Raw genomic sequence first — 19,596 nt, forward strand, 5'->3', positions numbered from 1 at the left:
CCATGAGGGCAGGGGACTGGACTCGATGACCTCTTGGAGGTCCCTTCCAGTCCTAGAGTCTATGAATCTATGAATCTTAATCAAAACATTTTTAATTCTGTACTTCCCCTACTGTATGTCTTCACACACTACCTCAAATTTCCCTCATCACTGACTTTTATGCCCTGCAAGACATGGCACCATCAGCCTAGTACCAAAAAGACTGTCTCTAGCACATTCCACCTCCACTATGCCAATGCTAAGAGGGAACTGATCATCATAATGAGTGGCCAGAGGCTGAAGCATACCCAGTTTACTTAGGCATGACCCTCAACTGAACACTGACAATACAAAAGCCCCCTGAGCAAGACAGCAGTGAAGGTCAAGACACACAATAACCTTCTCAGCAAATTGGCAGGTTCTTCATGGGGAGTGGATGTGCCAACCCTAAGGGCCTCAGCCTTTGCCATCACATACTCAATAGCAAAGTACTGTGTGCCAGTATGGAGTCGATTGGCATACATCAAACTCGTTGACATGCAACTCAGCAATGCGCATCATCACAGGAACTCTCTGACCAACTCATCTGAGCAGCTGATGGAGCTATGGCAAGCAGTAACTGAAGGGGAACGCCCAGGGGCACAGGGGGGAGCAGGGGCTAAGGCCAACGAGGGGGGACCACCAGACGAGGAAGATGGGCGGTGGAAGCATGTGACCGTGAGAAGCAGGCCGAGGAAAAGGAGAGCCAGTGAGGGGGAAATAGAGCTAAGGAACAGGTTTGAAGGTTTGGAGAATGAGGAAGGGGTAAAGCAGGTGGTAGCTGATGGTGGGAGGCCAAGGAAAAAGAGATGAGCAGCCAGTCCCATAGAAAGAGGGGAGGAGCCTATGGAGGCGGCACCAAGTTTGGGCCCAGGGAGGATACAGGATGGCTTAAGGGGAACCACAAGGGATGATAGGAACGGAAGGAGCTTGCAACCAGGGGGAACGGGGGATAGGTTAGAGGTCCACACTATCCCCAGGCAAAGGCAGGTCTACGTGATTGGGCATTCCATACTGAGAAAGTTGGACAGGCCTGTGACCAGGGCCGATCCGGAGAACAGAAGGGTGTGCTGTCTACCGGGTGCTAAAATACGGGATGTGGACCTGAGGTTGAAAAGGATCCTAAGAGGAGCAGGTAAGAACCCTTTGGTCATCCTTCATGTGGGAACGAATGACACGGCTAGATTCTCGCTAGAAAGGATCAAGGGAGACTATGCCAGGTTGGGTAAGACGCTCAAGGAAATTGAGGCTCAGGTGATCTTCAGTGGGATCCTACCTGTCCCTAGGGAAGGGTGCCAAAGGGGTGACAGGATCGTGACGATTAATAGTTGGCTGAGGGAGTGGTGTTACAAGGAGGGCTTTGGGATGTATGGGCACTGGGAGGCTTTTGGGGACAGACAACTGTTCTCACGGGATGGGCTCCACCTAAGTAGGGAAGGAAGTAGACTTCTAGGAGGGAGGCTGGCTCATCTGATTAAAAGAGCTTTAAACTAGACACTGGGGGGAGATGGTTGGGAGAGGTCCTGGTGCTCTCCACGCCAAATTTATACATTGGGAGTGAGAACAACAACATAACAACAGATATAGCCAGAGGGGGACGGTTAGGTGTAAGGAAGAGGGGGGGGACAGATACTAGATCGACAGGTCATACTGGTAGTACTGTGTCCCTACCGAGCGGGGTGAAAAGAGTGAGGGGAGCCCAACAGCAAAAGTTAGGATGTTTGTTCACCAATGCAAGAAGCTTAGGTAATAAAATGGAGGAACTGGAGCTCCTGGTCCGAGAATTGAAACCGGATATCGTAGGAATAACCGAAACATGGTGGAACGGTAGCCATGACTGGAGTACAGGTATGGAAGGGTATGTGCTGTTTAGGAAAGACCGATGCAAAGGTAAAGGTGGGGGAGTAGCATTGTATATCAATAATGAGGTGAAATGTAACGAAATAACTAGCAATGCAATGGATAATACAGAGTCTGTCTGGGCAATGGTCACATTGGGGAAGAAAACTACCAGGGCCTCACCCGGGATAGTGATTGGGGTGTGCTATAGACCGCTGGGATCTAGCTTGGAGACGGATAGAGAGCTCTTTAATATTTTTAAGGAGGTAAATACTAATAGGAACTGCTTGATCATGGGGGACTTTAACTTCCCGGATATAGATTGGGAAACAAATGCTAGTAATAATAATAGGGCTCAGCTTTTCCTAGACGTGATAGCTGATGAATTCCTTCATCAAGTGGTTGCTGAACCGACAAGGGGGGATGCCATTTTAGATCTGATTTTGGTGAGTAACGAGGACCTTGTTGAGGAAATAGTTGTAGGCGACAACCTTAGCTCGAGTGATCATGAGCTAATTCGTTTCAAAATAAATGAGAGGATAATCAATATTGCATCTGAGACTGGGGTTTACGATTTCAAAAGGGCTAACTTTACTAAATTAAGGCGACTAGTTAAGGAAGTGGACTGGACTAACATATTTAGGGATCTAAAGGCAGATGACGCCTGGGATTACTTCAGGTTGAAGTTGCAGGAGTTGTCAGAGGCATGTATCCCGAGAAAGGGAAAACGGCTCGTAGGTAGCAGTTTTAGACCGAGCTGGATGAGCAAGCATCTTAGAGGGGTCATTAAGAAAAAACAGAAAGCGTACCAGGAGTGGAAAATGGGAGGGATCAGCAAAGAAACCTACCTTATTGAGGTCAGAGGGTGTAGGGAAGCAGTGAGAAAGGCAAAGCGACGGGTGGAGATGGACCTAGCGAAGGGGATTAAAACCAATAGCAAAAGGTTTTTTAGCCATATAAATAGGAAGAAAACCAAGAAAGAAGAAGTGGGACCACTTAAAACTTTAAACGGAGTGGAGATTAGGGATAATCTTGGAATGGCACAATATCTGAACGAATATTTTGCCTCGGTCTTTAATGAGGCTAATGAAGGGCTAAGGAATAGTGATAGAGGGACCGATGGGAATGAAGATATGGGGGTAGACATTACGGTATCTGAGGTAGAAGCCAAACTTGAACAGCTTAACGGAAGTAAATCGGGGGGCCTGGATAATCTTCATCCTAGAATATTAAGGGAATTGGCGAGTGATATTGCTAGCCCGTTAGCGATAATTTTTAATAAATCTCTAAATTCGGGGATTGTACCATTTGACTGGAGATTAGCTAATGTAGTTCCTATATTCAAGAAGGGGAAAAAAAGTGACCCAGGTAACTACAGGCCTGTTAGTTTAACATCTGTAGTATGCAAAATCATGGAAAAAATCTTAAAAGAGAGAGTGGTTACAGAGCATGAGGCCGATGGCAACTGGGATAGATTACAGCATGGATTTACGAAGGTAGATCGTGCCAAACCAACCTGATCTCCTTCTTTGAGAAAGTAACAGATTTTTTAGACAAGGGAAATGCGGTGGATCTAATATATCTGGATTTCAGTAAGGCATTTGATACGGTACCGCATGAGGAATTACTGGTTAAATTGGAAAAGATGGGGATCGAAATGAAAATCCAGAGGTGGATAAGGAGCTGGTTAAAGGGGAGACTGCAGAGGGTAGTATTGAAGGGGGAACTGTCGGGTTGGAGGGGGGTTACCAGTGGAGTTCCTCAAGGTTCGGTTTTGGGTCCGATTTTATTCAATCTATTTATTGCTGACCTGGGAACCAAGAGTAGGAGTGGGCTGATAAAGTTTGCAGATGACACCAAGTTGGGAGGTATTGCCAATTCGGAAAAGGATCGGGATATCCTCCAGGGAGATTTGGATGACCTTGTAAACTGGAGTATTAGTAACAGGATGAAATTCAATAGTGAGAAGTGTAAGGTTATGCATTTAGGGATGACTAACAAGAATTTTAGTTATAAGCTAGGGACGCACCAGTTGGAAGTAACGGAGGAGGAGAAGGACCTAGGAGTCCTGGTTGATCGTAGGATGACTATGAGTAGGCAATGTGATGTGGCCATTAAAAAAGCTAATGCGGTCTTGGGATGCATTAGGCGAGGTATTTCTAGTAGGGATAAGGAGGTGCTAGTCCCGTTATATAAGGCGTTGGTGAGACCTCATTTGGAGTATTGTGTGCAGTTTTGGTCTCCCATGTTTAAGAAGGATGAATTCAAACTGGAACAGGTACAAAGAAGGGCCACTAGAATGATCCGAGGAATGGAAGGCCTGTCATATGAAAGGAGACTTGAGGAGCTCGGTTTGTTTTCCTTAACCAAAAGAAGGCTAAGAGGAGATATGATTGCACTCTTTAAATATATCAGAGGGATAAATACCAGGGAAGGAGAAGAATTATTTCAGCTCAGTGCTAATGTGGACACCAGGACAAACGGATATAAATTGTCAGTCAGGAAATTTAGGCTGGAAATTAGACGAAGGTTTCTAACCATCAGGGGAGTGCAATACTGGAACAGCCTACCGAGGGAAGCAGTGGGGGCGAAGGACCTCCATGACTTTAAGATTAAGCTAGATAAGTTTATGGAGGAGATGGTATGATAGGATAACTGGCTTAGTCAATAGGTCAATTAAGTGCCACACTGGTAAATAGTACAATGGGACAATGATAAGATATTCTTAACCTTTTTCCAGAGGGTCTGGCTGGAGAGTCTTGCCCGCATGCTCGGGGTTCAGCTGACCGCCATATTTGGGGTCGGGAAGGAATTTTCCTCCAGGGTAGATTGGCAGTGGCCTTGGAGGTTTTTCGCCTTCCTCCGAAGCATGGGGCAGGGGTCGCTTGCTAAAGGAGTGGGTGGATCGGCTTATGTGGCCTGCATCTTGCAGGAGGTCAGACTAGATGATCATAATGGTTCCTTCTGATCTTGAATTCTATGATTCTATGATCTTCCATGGCTTCCAGTTCTGAGTCACATTACTTCTCCTTACATCAGGAAGGAAATTGAAGCTGTCCAGTTGCTTGAGAAGGTATGTGCCAACCATGAATCAGTTTCTCATCACAGACCCTACTGCTTGCCCGCCTACCTGGCTTTGACCTCTCACGTTGTCAATGGGCCCTTCTTAGCCGATTCCAGACTGGACAAGGCCTCTGGGCAGTCAACCAGCACTGCTGAGGTCTTTGACACAATCCAAACTGCAGCTGCGGTGCAGGTTAATGATACACACTGTCGAAGAGTGCCTGCTGGCCAAATTCAGCAGTGGGTTCTGAGAGTTCCACTATGCCATTGAGAATGCTATTGCTTGGCTCAGAGAATATGCAAATGCTAAATAAATAAATGCCCTTCTTTTGTGGATGGGCTAGGGGGTCAATCCCCAAATATCCACAATGCAATATTGTGGACTATTGCACTATCCACAATGCAATAGTCATGGTGATCCTGAAATTAGGAACCCCATAGACTGTCTTTGAACCCTGACTGCATTTCAGGATTCCTCAGGTATCCTGAACTTTATTAATTCAACAGGCTCATAAAGACTGGCAACACACCAGTAAAAGTGCTTGAACATGCAGAACTAAATGCGGAAAGGGTATTTTTAAAGTCATAGTTATAGTGCTTTGTTTGCAGGAACTATTAGAGACAGCTATTAGGAAGTGTAAGTCAGGTCCCAAAATTATTTGTGTTGCCTAAACACCATGATTGGTCTTCAGCACATTGTAAAAACATTCTCCAGTTATTAGAATACTTTATCTAGTATAAATGACACCCAGTGATGTGCCTTTGACACATTTGCTTGTATCAGGGTTATTCTTTGAATGTGCTCACAATACCCTGGCACTGCATACAGTACCCCCATTTTAAGAAAAAAGCCACAGCTAAATTTTTCTCATATTTGATTTTGCCATGCTACGTCATGTGGGTTTGAGCACTGAGCAATATCCCTTAGCCATGGTCTACACTGGGGGGGAAGGGGAGAATCGATCTAAGTTACGCAACTTCAGCTACAAGAATAGCGTAGCTGAAGTCGACATACTTAGATCGACTTACCATGGTGTGTCCACCACGGTGAATCAACTGCTGCTGCTCCCCCATCGACTCTTCCTGCACCTCTCTCAGCGCTGGAGTACAGGAGTCGATGGAAGAGTGCTTAGGGGTCGATTTATTGCGTCTAGACTAGACACAATAAAGCAATCCCTGCTGGATCAATTGCTGCCCGCCGACCCTTAGTTAAATTGTGTTCATATCTGACTGAAGTTGAAATGCTTTTTTCAGTCAGCTTAGAAAAGTCCTTCCTTTTTACATCACCATATCAATCTAAAGTATTTCCTTGAGCTCTAGTGGAAGCAGGTTTATTGCCTGTTGCTATGAGGTTTTTGTAGTAAGGTTATTTGCTTTAGCAATGACTCTTTTTTGTCATTCATTAGATTAATATGGACTTAAAGAGCACGATTTTCAAAAGGAGCACAAATGTGTTTGTAAAATGTGCATACAGCTGTGCACTCTTATTTGCACATATAATTACTCTGTTTCCACAAACTGAGTATTTGTGCGTACAAATGAGTTATGCTTTTAATTGGCCAGTGGGATGTACAAATTCCCAATTTGTATGTGCAGTAATGTAATTGTATATTGAAGTTAGGGATTTGCATTTTTGTATCTCTTCCTTTGAAAGTGGGTGTTCTTACTTATTTCTTCCAATACACCTTATATCATGGAACATCTTCTTAGGAAGATGTCCAAGATAGAAAGTTACTGGTTCTAGAGTATATTATGAAGCTTCTGTAAGAATTTATTTATCTTCAGTTTTTAGTTCACCATAAAGTGTTTATAAATGTCTCTGACTAAGGCATCTTGGAGTCTTTTGGGCCACATGGAGATGTCTGATATTTGTCTTCAGCCAGTTATAGTAGGTATCTACTACCTAATGTATTTATCTAATGTAAATTTTGAACTGTTATCTGGCCAATTTTACTTGGTACTCCATGCCAAAAGGGCTGACTAATGCCGCTATTAATGCTCGATATGTTTTTGTCTTTTACTGACAAATTGCTTTTCAGAGTAATTGCAAGTCTCTTTACAGAGAAAGCAAGCAATAATGCTGTCTATTCCTCAGTGTAATGGGTTATGTGGCTTAATACAATGTTGTAAAATTGTCATGAAAATTTAGCCACCAAAACCTACTCACCTAGTCCTTACCAAGATGACAGCTCTTCCTGATAAGTCTGGGGTGGGAAAATGTTTTACTCCCCCATTAAAAAAAAAAAAAAAGCTTGCCCTGAGTGACTAAACAACTAGAATTTTGCATAACCCATTTTATTGTTTCAAACTAGGTAAAATAGTTTTGTGACCTTCCCCTTGAAAACGACTGGTCTTTGAACTGAGTGATTAACCAAGTCATCTGTGTTTGCAGTAGTTTCAGGTTCTTGGGTCTTGGTGCTATGATCCATGATATGAAAGAGTATTATGATATTTCTATTTTGACTACATTGGCTGCCAGACAGTTTGTTTACATTTGCACCGTCGCCTGCAGGTCCCAGTGGTTGCAGTTCACCATTCCCGGCCAATGGGAACTGCAGGCGGCTGCGCAAATGGAAACAAACTGTCTGGCGGCCCGCCAGTGGATTACCCTGATGGTCTGCTTCTGGCCCGTGGGCCGCAGGTTGCCCACCACTGATCTAAATGAGTTGAAATAAATTGTGATGGTTAATCCAAAATCTTGTAAAGTCCCACGAGATTTAGGACTGTTATATTACACTTTGACCAGCTGTCTATTTAACTGCTGAAGAAGAAACCGCAGTCCAGTCTCAAATCTCTTTGCACCTTCACTACCTCTCCTTCCAGTCTTTGTTGATTTCTCTAATTTTTTGTTGTTTTGTTTCTCTATTGAATCAAGCTAATGAGTAGACTGTACTTACTTCATCTGTTGCAGTGATCGTTTTTGAGCTCTGCTTGTTTGTTTTTGGCTAATTTACACTTGTTTTTTGAATAGTTTAAATATGGTCTTTAATTAGGGCCAGGCTGTTTGTCATTTCCATCAGCGCCTGTAAACTCTGTTAAAGCTACCACTGTCGAACGAAAGAGCTGTTTCTGTCGTCTTCACACTTCTTTGAATTGTAAGCAGTTGAAACTGCTGAGCATTCATTTTTCCTAAATTTTTCATTAAAAATAAAAAGATTCAAACAAATTCCAATAGTCAAACAGGCAAGTTTGTAGAGATGAAATTGGGTGTAACTCCCGAGCTATTTCTAACTGTCCCTTCCATGTATTACAACAAGGACCACTATTAGTCTACTCAATGCTGGGACTTCTAATGTCTTCAAGATTATTAGGCCTAAAGTTAGCATGAACATAACTTAACTTTGGTTACATTCAATTCCCATTCCAATGCTTTACAAGTTACGTGGATTAAATTCTGTGCTCTTTCATATTCTGTGCAAATTCGCTGAAGTCAAGAGGATTGCATGGGCCCATGGCAAGTATTTCTAAAGTTTAAACATTTGTTCCAAAATCACCTTCAATTAAAATACATTATATTTATGATTATTTTAACCTTTCAATCATATATATACATACATACAAACTCATACCACAATCTTGGTAAATACAAATTAGTGGAAATAATTTCCCACTTTCTGCCAATAGGTGGCATATGTGGCACTAGTAATTTCTACATTTGCTACAGTGCATATACGAGCAGGTATGGACTGCATGTACCATGATGACAGTAAAATGTTTTTTCTATTTATTTTAATGATTTAATCATTGTGAATTGGCTGTGATCCTATCCCATCCTCCAGGTCAGTGTCCACAGGCTCTGAGATAATGTCCACTCTCACCCCTTCGTGGAGTCTGGCTTTATTGGTAACACAAAAACAAGAATACAGCATAAACCTCAGCTTAACCTCACTTACCAAGCTTGGCAGTTCCTAATATTTCCCTCTGAGACTTATTCTGTCCTATTGCCTTAGTTCACTGTAGGCCCTAAAAGAGGCTGGCTCCTACCCCCATTCTATCCTGGTTGGAGATTTCTGTATCTATTTGCCAGCCTGACTTGGGAATAGTTACCCTGAATATTAATGCAGAGTTTTAGCACCTGTGTCCCAGATGATCCAGAAGACGATCTATGTTACAAATCATACTTATTTAATACACAAATGCAATAGTTTCAGCTTTTGCTTTGATTTCCAGGTCCTGAAAAGCTACAGATGTGTAAAAGAGATGGATATGGTAGAAAAGGCACTGGTACTGTAGAACAGTTTTAATAAACCACAATCCAGATACTCTTAATTTTATATCCTAACTCCTATGTTTTTGAAAAAATCACAATTCTGAGCTGAAGTGTAATACTGTGTGCCAGCAAGGAATTCTGGGTAGAGTGTGCTTGCCTGTGAGAGTTCAGCACTAGCCGTGGGCCTAAGGCAGCTGGGCCACAAGGCCCCACATCCCACAAGAAATCTGTGCCTTGGAAGTGTGCCTGAGAAGCCAGACTTAGAGAGAATGTCTGGATGTTGCTCAGATTTAGGAAGCCTGGAAGCACCTGGGATCTAAAGGTTGGGTCTAGTACAGCAGCCGGGTGACTGTCCCACAAGGGTGAAGAGCTGCAACAACCTGCTCTGTGATTGAACAGAGGAGGCCAGTCTTCGGTGTTGTCAGTCTGGCACACATCACTGAAAATTAAAACAAACCAAACAAAACCAGATCCTGCCGTTCCACCAGATATTCCAGTCAGAATTCTGAGATTTCAGTCAGAAAGACTGGATATTTTGAGATTTGACCTCCCATCCACAGAAGAAAGATATTTGATTCTCGATCTCTCTCTCTCTGCTCCTGGAGGAGGACAAGTTACACAGGAGTTTGGTAAAGACATGCTCTATGTGTGATTACCCTAGTTTTAATAGTGTTTAAATTAGCTCTCACTTTGTCCGTATTTCCCTGCTTTCAACAGCCTTGCTCTTATTCTCACAGTCACTTGTCACATGCACTCATTTCACTGATGTTTGTTCTCTCACCTCTGAGAGGAAAACAAGAACATGCTGTATTTTGATAGCGGAGCCCTGTGATGGGCAAATAGGCCCCACACTGACAACGAGGGGGTTAAAGAGAGCCCGTGGACCCAGTTAGCCCCACTCTGCTACACCTGCAGCAAATGCTAGGCATGGAGAGGGGAGTTAAAAGGAGACCTATCCTAGCTCTGGGCTGACCAGGAAGGAGAGCAGAGCTCTGCCTCTCTTGATGGGCAAGAAGCCTGTCTGCAGCCCAGAGACTGACTAGCTTGCCAGCCAGATAAGCCCTTACTAGAAGGGATGACAAGACCCTGGAGGATCAGCAGAAGCATGGATTGTTTGGAGACAAGTCCTGAACAGAAGGGCAAGGTCCCACCAAAGGTTCATTGGACGACTGTATTTTGAGTTGCAGGATTCCTGATTCCCTCTGGACCTTAACTCCCCAAAAGGGATAGGACTGAAGCGTGCCTTGGCCAGAGGGCTAAAGCACTGCTCCCTCAGACCTCCCAGAGACCGCAAGATACTGGCAGAGACCCGCAGCTGGGTGAACTATGTCCTGACAGGCCACAAGGAAGTGCCAGAGCAGCCCGGTCACAAGCCCCAAAACATCTGTTTTCAAATTACCCGAAATCTGCAACCTACCGCTTAGTGTGTGGAGGAGAAATGATTTTTCCACACAAAAATATCAACTAAGTTTACATTTTATTTAATTGTTACCATCCAGAAAAAAGTTGCCTCGGAAACATGGGTCTTGGTTTCCCTGTGAGATGTTGGAAGGAGTGAATGACCTCCACAAATCCCTACATGTGGATCATGTCATGTCCTCTAGGCACCTGCAGGGAGCTAACAGCATTTTAAGAAGTTTGAATTCCATCCATAATCTCAGTGCATATAATCCATGCCTTTTGTAACAGCCTCTAGGTTTGTACTTTTCATTCATGCCACGTGAGCTTCCTTTCAATGTAGAGCTGGGACTTTTACCATGATGCGTTACCAAATGCATTAGCCCAAATGGCAGTGCTCTGTACCCATCGGCTTTAAGGAGGAGGAAATTGGGTAATTGTAAACCTACAGTATGAAAGGAATTTCACACTCAAAGAACTCTGTGCATATTCATATGTTCACGTTCACCCATAAAAATGCAAGTAGATATCTACTGTTCTGCATTTTTAAGACTACACAGCAAAAGATATATGACTAAGAAAATAAACACTACTACAGGGCAGAAGAATAAGCAAACTTTTGACTTGATGCAATAGAAAACGAAATAATATTCCATGTGTAGTAATAGTTCAGCTCACTCTGTGTCTGACTTAGTGATAAACTGGTAGTTTTGCCTGAATATGGACTGTAGGTTCAGGCATACTACCATGCACATGCGATTTAAGTGATGTCAATGAAATATTTTAAACAACTATGGGACAAAAATGAAATATTAAACAACAGGGCCAACCAAGTGTATGATCCAGCTAGGATGCGATTACAAGATATATACAGAGGGCCAGCTCCTCATCAGGTATAAATTATCATAGCTTCATTGACTTCAGTGGATCTATGCCAGCTGAGGATCTGTCTCAGGTGACAGCACCTGCTATCCATAGGTGCTGGAACTAGGGGTGCTGCCACACCCCCTGGCTTGAAGTGGTTTCCATCATATACAGGGCTCACAGTTTGGTTCAATGGCTCTCAGCACCCCAACTATACAAATTGTTTCTGCACCCCTGCTGCTGTCACCACCACAACTAAACAAACAGGTATGGACCTAAGTCACAAAGTTTGGAATTGAACTTACCCATAGTTTGGGGGTGTTGCTTTTGGTTTAGACCCATATCTTTGGTAAATAAGCTTTTTAATTCAACACTCAATTGACAGGTGTGCTGAAGTCCACAATAAATATTGTGGAGAAAGGTTTGCAAACAATAATTTCCAAACAGCTCTTTAGAACACAGGGTGACCTTTGTAAATGTTAAATGAAACAAAAAAGTTGATTGATGGTGTGTAGTGCTTTGTCCATTCCTGAGAAAAACCAAGGAACCTTTTGAAAGTCAATTTATGAACTATAGTCTTGGCAATAAGATCAATAGGGGTGAAAAAAGGTTGGCATAAGGAATAAACAAACTAAGGAATAAATCCTATACCATGTCACTAGAAGAAGGCAGGCCCTGCAACACCATATTATCTTTTTTACAAAATCTAATCTATAGTGGATCAGTTGCTCAAGTTTCTAACTTCCTGTATATAAATGACCAAAAAAAATAAATAATTCAGGATGAATACACTGAAATGCTGTATCATGTACTTCAGAATAAGAAATACACAGGTAAGCTCAAAAGGGGAATCACATTAATTTAGCCACAATCACTTTACATTATTAGAGCGGGAAGGAGGTCTGAGAAACCTGTATGTCTGTCTCAGTCTGCATGTGCCTTGTCAAACTAATCCTGCAGGTTCTGGCTGCAGAGCTCCAAGCCCTGAAGGTTTACATTCTGTTCCCTCTGCTCCCTGCGACTACTGGCCTCTTTTCTCCTTCCTCATGGTCCATTCACCTTGGAAATATTCAGGGGTGGGGTGAGGCTGAAATCCTCCTGTTCCTCATCTTCTGGAACTGGGTGGCCACCTCTTTTAGTATTTCTCCAAGGGCCATAATGCTTCTTGCCATTTCAGTAGGCAAGGATGCCACTCCTCAGTTTACAAAGATATTGTGGGGTGCAGGAGCTCTGTACCTCCTTCTATGCTGCAGAGGCAGGAGCATTGAACAGCCTGCTCCAGTTGCAGCTGCTCTGGAACATCTCCTACCCTTCCATATTGAACTTTGGGATAATGTTGTCCCAAAATATATTGTGAAATTGATAAGAAACCTCCTCTATTTCTGTAGTTGAAGATCATGGACTCAGCATTGTAGCTAGAAATATCCTGGGGCTCTCTAGCAGTGGTGTAAGGGTTTCTCAGTTGTCTCAGCTCCAGAGCCTGTAGCAAGTGGCTGCAACAGGAGCAAGCTATTTGCTGCTAGCACTCTGACAAGAAGGGGTTGAGTAATTAGCTAAGCAATGCCTATAAAGTGACAGTGGAGCTACCAAGTGACCTCCAAAGAAAGTCACCCATCCCCAGACAAGCAGAATTGAGGGAAAAGCATTGCAGGCTCTCCTACTCTCCCATGACAAGTATCCACTTCTGAACCCCATTCTAGCAGCTGCAGCCTCCCACAGCTCCCCACCCTTGCAGGTACCTGGACGAATCCCCTCCCGCAAACTTGTCCTCATCACCGTGACTACAGTCTTTCCATCCAACACTGTAGTTCTCAAGTCAGGAGGTAGCATGTTGGGCCCCAGTACCAAAATATCACTTCCAGTGAAGGATATATTGAGAGCACTCCAAGAACAGTAAGCAATACTCACAACGATTCCGATTCTGGGCTACATTTAACTGTATAAATACTAAGGACTTGGTATAAACTGAGCTCAGGAAAAGAAATGCGCAGGCTCTCAGAACTTCTCCAGGTCTCCACAGTGAACGTCTGTTCCTTAGGTTTCCTGAAGTAAAGTACTGACTTTTTGAGAACTAGGCTAGATTGCGACAGGCCTTAGCGTGGGTTGCTCAGACTGGGGCATGAATGCACAAAGAGCCTTCCCACCATTTTTCACAGCCATGCTCTGGCCTGTCACGGCTGCAGGTCAAGGGAGGACCAGGACTGCTCTCTGAAGTGAGCCAAAGGGGATGAACAGAGGAGTGGCCCCAGATCCACATCCGTTCTGCACCTGCTGACTAAGGCGGCCAGACACGGCAAGGGGAAGTGGGGTGCAGCATGGTGCAGTTCTGTGCAGTCCTCCTGCATCCCAGGCTCTTAGTGAAATTTTCTTCATTTTGTGAAACAGGAAGGAGAAAACATACTCCCTATCTAAATGTAACACAGGGTGGGGAGCAATTTGTGGCATGGAGCGTACCGTCTTTGAAGCAAAAGACATGTCCACACAATATAATGACATGACAGGATCTAGCTCAGGGGTCAGCAACCTTTACTATCAAAAGAGCCATTTTGCCCCCTCTTCCACTAAAGAAAAATAGTCTGGAGCCGCAAAACATAACACTGCTTATAAACTTTTAAAAGTTTTAATCTTTTTTTAATTTTACCTGTTACAACAACAGAATACAACAAACAGAAGTGCAGTGTGCATGTGTAGGCCTACTTTGAAATAAATTAAACACTGAACTATGCAGGCCTTTTTGAGTCCTTCCCGTATTTGTGTAAAATTAAAATAAAACGTAGCCCACTTTAATATAAAAAAACATATAGTTGCAGCTTAGCAGTTTTAAAAAAGTAAACATAAAATTAGGAACGTTTTTTGACAAGTCCATTTCAGTGTGCTCTCATCCTCTTCGGGTTTCATTCCATTTGTGCTCTTTAGCAAGAGTGGCCTTCTGACGGGCGACTTCTTTGAGATCCGCTGTCAGGCTTTTGAACTTGGACACCCATAAGTCTTTATCCGCTACGTCGGCCAGTTCAATTTCAAGATCGGGCTGACTTATCCCTGTGAATGCGGATATGTTCAGCAGGGATGGGTCGATGTCCAGCGGTGTGACAGGGAAGGACAGAGTGTTTTTTTCCTTTCTGAACTCGCTGAATCTTTCTCCAAATGCAGCTTGCATTGCCATAATTGCACGGTGTAAATAATCACAATTTATGTGCTTGTTCTCTTCTTTGAACTCTCTCAGGGAGGGGAAGTGAGAGAGCGTACCTCTCTGTACATCTCTGGCAAACACTGTCATCTTGCGCTCAGACGCCAGAACATCCTCCAGCAACTGCAGGGCCGTGCTTCCCTTTCCCTGGAGATTTTTATTCAGCGTGTTTAAGTGACTTGTCATATCCACCATGAAATAAAACTTTTCCAGCCAATCGAGGTCTCCCAGTTTGGGATAGCTGAGGCCTTTGCTTTCCAAGAAGGTTTTCACATGTTCCAGACAAGCAGCGAAGCGTTTCAGCACGTCTCCCCTTGACAGCCACCGAACTCTGTTGTGCAGCAGGAGATCCAAATATGCGCTTTGGCCTTCATCTAACCATGAACAAAACTGTCGGTGGTTTAACCCATTTGCAATTATTTTGTTCACTATCTTAATAACGAGGTTCATCACTTCCACACATTCAGGGGGGAATGTTTGAGCGCACAGTGCTTCTTGGTGCAAGATGCAGTGAAACATCATCAGCTCTCGATCCAGCGACTTTTGAAGTAAATTCACAAAGCTCTTCTGTGCTGCTCTCATACTGGGTGCACCATCAGTAGACACTGACACCAGGTGAGTGGTGTTTATTCCTTTGGCTTTTAGACAACTCAAAACAGCCTCACAAATGTCCTGTCCCTGCGTTTGGCCCTTTAGCGGTATGAGTTCAATCAGTTCTTCCCATCAGAGTTCACATATCTGCATAACAGTGCTGTCTGCTCAATATCGTTTACATCACTTGACTCATCACAGGCAATTGAATATGCTTGAGCTGAATTGATGTAATCAATTTGCTTACTGGTGATGTTTGTTGCCATTTTAATGGTCCTGTCCTTGACGGTCTTTGCAGAGAGAGGCATTTCTTTAATTTTCTGAATAATTTCCTGTTTGTTTTTGAATTCGGAGAATAGATGCTCTGATATTTTTATGAACGATTCTTTCATGTATTCTCCGTCTGTGAACAGCTTCCCCCTCCTTACGATCTCATGAGCTGCCACAAAACTAGCAGCTGTAGTTGAGTTTGGAGAGTTGATCCACTTCTTGAAAGTATGTTTGCTCTGCTCAACTTTCCGTAGTAGTTCCGAAATCGCTCTCTTTTGCCCATCTTCAGTAGGGTACTTTTCAGAAAATGCTGAGTGCTTGTTTTGAAAATGTCTTTCAACGTTACATTTTTTGTTGTTTGCTAATTTCTCGCCACATATCAAGCACACAGGTAAGCCAGTGTCGTTGGCAGTGAAGGCAAAGGAATCTGTCCATGCAGAATTAAACTCTCTATTTTCTTCTGAGATTTTTCTTTTTTGGGATGTATTCATGGTTAGCTTACCGCAGGGGTCGCACACTCAAGAAGCCGCCTGCAGGTAAAGGCGAGGGCTATAGACGTGGATGTGACGCATATTTTAATTGTCAAATTATAAAACTTTTTAAAAATTCGATGTTAAAGTATCACCTCGAACTCCAAGATAACTGTGCAACAAAATAAACAAAACTAAAATAATATATAAATAAAAATTAAATTAATAAATAACCGTTATTCTTTTTTTTTTCTTTTTTTTTCTTTTGTCAAGGCCGAAGGGAGCCACAACAAGGAGGCTGAAGAGCCGCATGCGGCTCCGGAGCCGCGGGTTGCAGACCCCTGATCTAGCTGTTCAATAAAGAATTTAGTGATATCCCATAGATGAAATGTTTTTTAATAATAAAAAAAACATGCCAGAAAATGCTGCGCCCTCTATTGCTTTTTCTAATATAATCAATAAAGATGACATGACAAAGTGACAAGCAGAATTGCTACATGGTATTTGACCTATTTGTGATGCAATGATTACTTTGGAAAATGCAGTTCGGGATCATAGTGTAATACTTCAGATTATCCACTGGGAATCTGGGGTGAAATCCTGTCCCCACTGAAGTCAATGGGAAGTTAGTTATTGACTTCAGTTAGGCCTGGACTTCACCCCTGGTTTTTAAGCAAAAACTTAAATGTGCTTCAGAGTCTATTATTCCAAAGAAGGAAGTTAATGATCAACATGTATTAGGCTGCCTGTCTTGTTTTAAGACAAAGTGCAGTACTTTGAACCAACCAAAAGTGAAAGTATAGTCAGAGATATAGGAGTGGTTGTTGGTTGATCTCTGAACTCAGCTGGGGTGGGGTGGGAGAAATGGGACGTGCAGATCACTCCCAAAGACAGGTCTAGCTACACATATTTATGGTACCAAAGAGGTTGGTCAAATTGAGAGTAAATATCTCCATGATAGAAGAATTTCATTCCAATGCTTCAGCCATTATATTTGACAACGTGCACATTAATGACCTGATTTTGAGAAGCACTGAGCTGACTTCAAGGGGTGCCCAGCAAACAAAGAAAGTATGGTCTGATTTTCAGAAGTGGATTATTAGACAATGTGAAACATAAGAACATATTCATTCTGGTTTTCAAATAGTTCTTAAAGACATTTAAACATCCCTAGTTGCAAACTGGAATTATTTACCATAGGTGTGGCTTCTGTGAAATCCATCAAAAGGTCACCTGGCTCCAAAGTAAATGTAATTCCAACATCCGTGGGGCTCTAAAGGCAGAAAAAAACCCACAAGTTGGGTAAATATTAAATATTTGTAATTAGAGTTTAAAATATATTTAATTAAAGAATAAATTAGCTCAGTAGATTATAAATTACACATACAGTTTTAAATGTGTTTTGACAGGTGAATCTGGAGAGATGGACAACAAAATTATATATCTTTGAAACCCAAGTAAATATTCATTGAGTACTCATCCAAAGCCCATTGAAATTCATGGAAGAACTCCCACTGACTGCAATGGGCTTTGGATCAGGTACTAAATGTCCTAATTTTCTAGCTGCTGCCAGTATACATAGTATAGTATAAGTATACTGCTACAACAATTTCATATTAAAAACTACTCCCAACTGTAAAATTATAGTTAATACTGTCATCTCATAAGAACATTTAACCATAGCCACTTTCTGTCTTCATATCTATCATCTCTAATCACTTCTCACTCTATTTACGTGACCCTATCTTTGCATGTTACCTTTGCACCAGGTGATATCTGGGTTTGTCCTTCTGACATTTGTGGTGTACACGTTTTCTGTGACACGGGAGATGCTGATGAAACAGATGTCGATGCTGCTGCAGCCGCTGCCAGTGCTGGAGGAAGGTCGTCTTCATCACTGTGGTTGTTAAAAGTGCATGAAGCTCCATTCATTACAAGGTATAACAGAATTTTGTTTTAACTTGCTTTGGAGGTATGAGAGGCAGGGGGAAGGAGAAGGAAAGGACAATCTGTTTCTGAATGTTCACCAGGCCAGGCATAATTTAATATTTACAGCTAAGTTGGCAAATAAATTGGGTTTTCTTTAAACTTTAATGATTTCTCAATAAAAAATACTGACTAAACATCAACAACAAATGCAAAAACTTAAATGGCATGTAGTTTCAAATCTAACTTGATATTATGTACAAATAATTAACATTATGACTGAAAATGCATTTGATTAAAAACATACACTGGTGACTATTTCATATTACTTTTTCATTTTATAGTTTTCATTTTTGCATTTTGCTATTCTATAGGCTTTGCTGTATTGGTAAGAAAACCCTCAAATAGATATACAGGATCAACATCAGCCCTGGTATAACAGTAAATGTGAAGTTACCAGAGTGGATTTGGCATGCAGTATGTATGTATTTCCATTTTCAAAATACCTTTAAAGGGCAGTTCTACTCTGAAAAGTAACTGTAAAAATAACATGGTGAAAGCCCATGTTTTTTGAGAACTAATGACTCCAGATCAAATTTGCTCCGTTTACAGAGAAGCCATTTCTTTTAAAAACCAGGCAGTCAAGTTGGGTTATTTTCTTCTCACACACGGTCACCAGTAAAAGAAATGCTGCAGAGCATATTGTTCCCTCAATTACCATTGCAAAAGCCCACTGATCACAAGTCATTGACTTCAGTGTGGTTTGGGTCAAGTTTTTAAGTCCTCAATTATCCATGCACAGTGGGGCCATAATTTTGCCTCCAGGACCTTTAAAACTGGTGGTGATGTGTGAAGAAAACCAAACCAAACCACCACCACCACAAAAATAAAATAAAATAAAATAAAAAGCTTGGCTGTCACAATCCAGTGCAAGTTTGCTTCTTTTTATTTGTAAAGTGAGCAAATAACCTGGCACTTACTGAATTACAATGCACATGGAACCCTGCAATGCCAGTTTGTCAGGCACTTTTCAGAGAAGGCCTGTACTTTGGTTTTGCTTTAATCCAGGACTGTGCACCTATTGTTGCTGTCCATATAAACACTACTAACACAAGTTACATGACACACTGCCCAACACTATCTCAACAAAATTGCGATGTGGTTTGGTTAATGCCAAGGCTTTTATAAAATGACTAGACTTTGCCAACTAATATTGTCTCTTCCACAGTTCATTCTTTTCCATGGACGAACAATAATTCATCACCACAGCAGAAGAGCATGTATGACACACTGTTTTCGTGTTTAAAACAAAATATTAAAGCTGCTGAGTTTATTAAATAGGTATTTTATTAATGCAACAAGCCAGATTTGGGCTCCTGGCCTAGTTAATCTCTTTTATAAACATGCAGCTGACATTTTCTCAGTCCTTGCACCTCACACTCAGCAGGGATAGTCTGGCTCTCTCCCCAGCCTTGCTGGGTAAATCTGTTCCTTCATACTCCTGTTTTGTGGGGAAGTGGAAATTCTTTTAGAATCTGCCAGTTCAGAAAGGCTTCTTAGGTCACGTCCAACTAAACTGGGGAATGAATTTGTATTCCTATCTTATACACACTGTGCTATTGTGTTCTAGCTACAGGTTTGAGCACAAGACTTTTTACCACTCTACTCCTTTCACAGCACTCCTCCTTTCACTTTTTGTACCCACAATCCAGACACCAGATGCTAAATCCCATTCCCACTGAACTCAATGGCAAAGATCA

General features: G+C 42.3%; 1 protein-coding gene across 3 annotated transcripts in view; it reads right to left on the bottom strand.

Moving 5' to 3' along the window:
* Nucleotides 1–19,596, bottom strand: part of LOC120399118 (band 4.1-like protein 4B) — a 279,147-nt gene that overhangs the window by 27,113 nt on the left and 232,438 nt on the right. For all 3 annotated transcript variants that reach the window (XM_039527041.1, XM_039527042.1, XM_039527040.1), the window contains exons 21-22: nt 17,669–17,807; nt 17,106–17,183 (exon numbers count right to left, since the gene is read on the bottom strand). In XM_039527041.1, the coding sequence (XP_039382975.1) occupies nt 17,106–17,183; nt 17,669–17,807 (217 nt within the window). The remainder of the gene's footprint in view (nt 1–17,105; nt 17,184–17,668; nt 17,808–19,596) is intronic.

This window comes from Mauremys reevesii, linkage group 2 (genome assembly GCF_016161935.1).
Source record: "Mauremys reevesii isolate NIE-2019 linkage group 2, ASM1616193v1, whole genome shotgun sequence".
NCBI lineage: Eukaryota > Metazoa > Chordata > Testudines > Geoemydidae > Mauremys > Mauremys reevesii.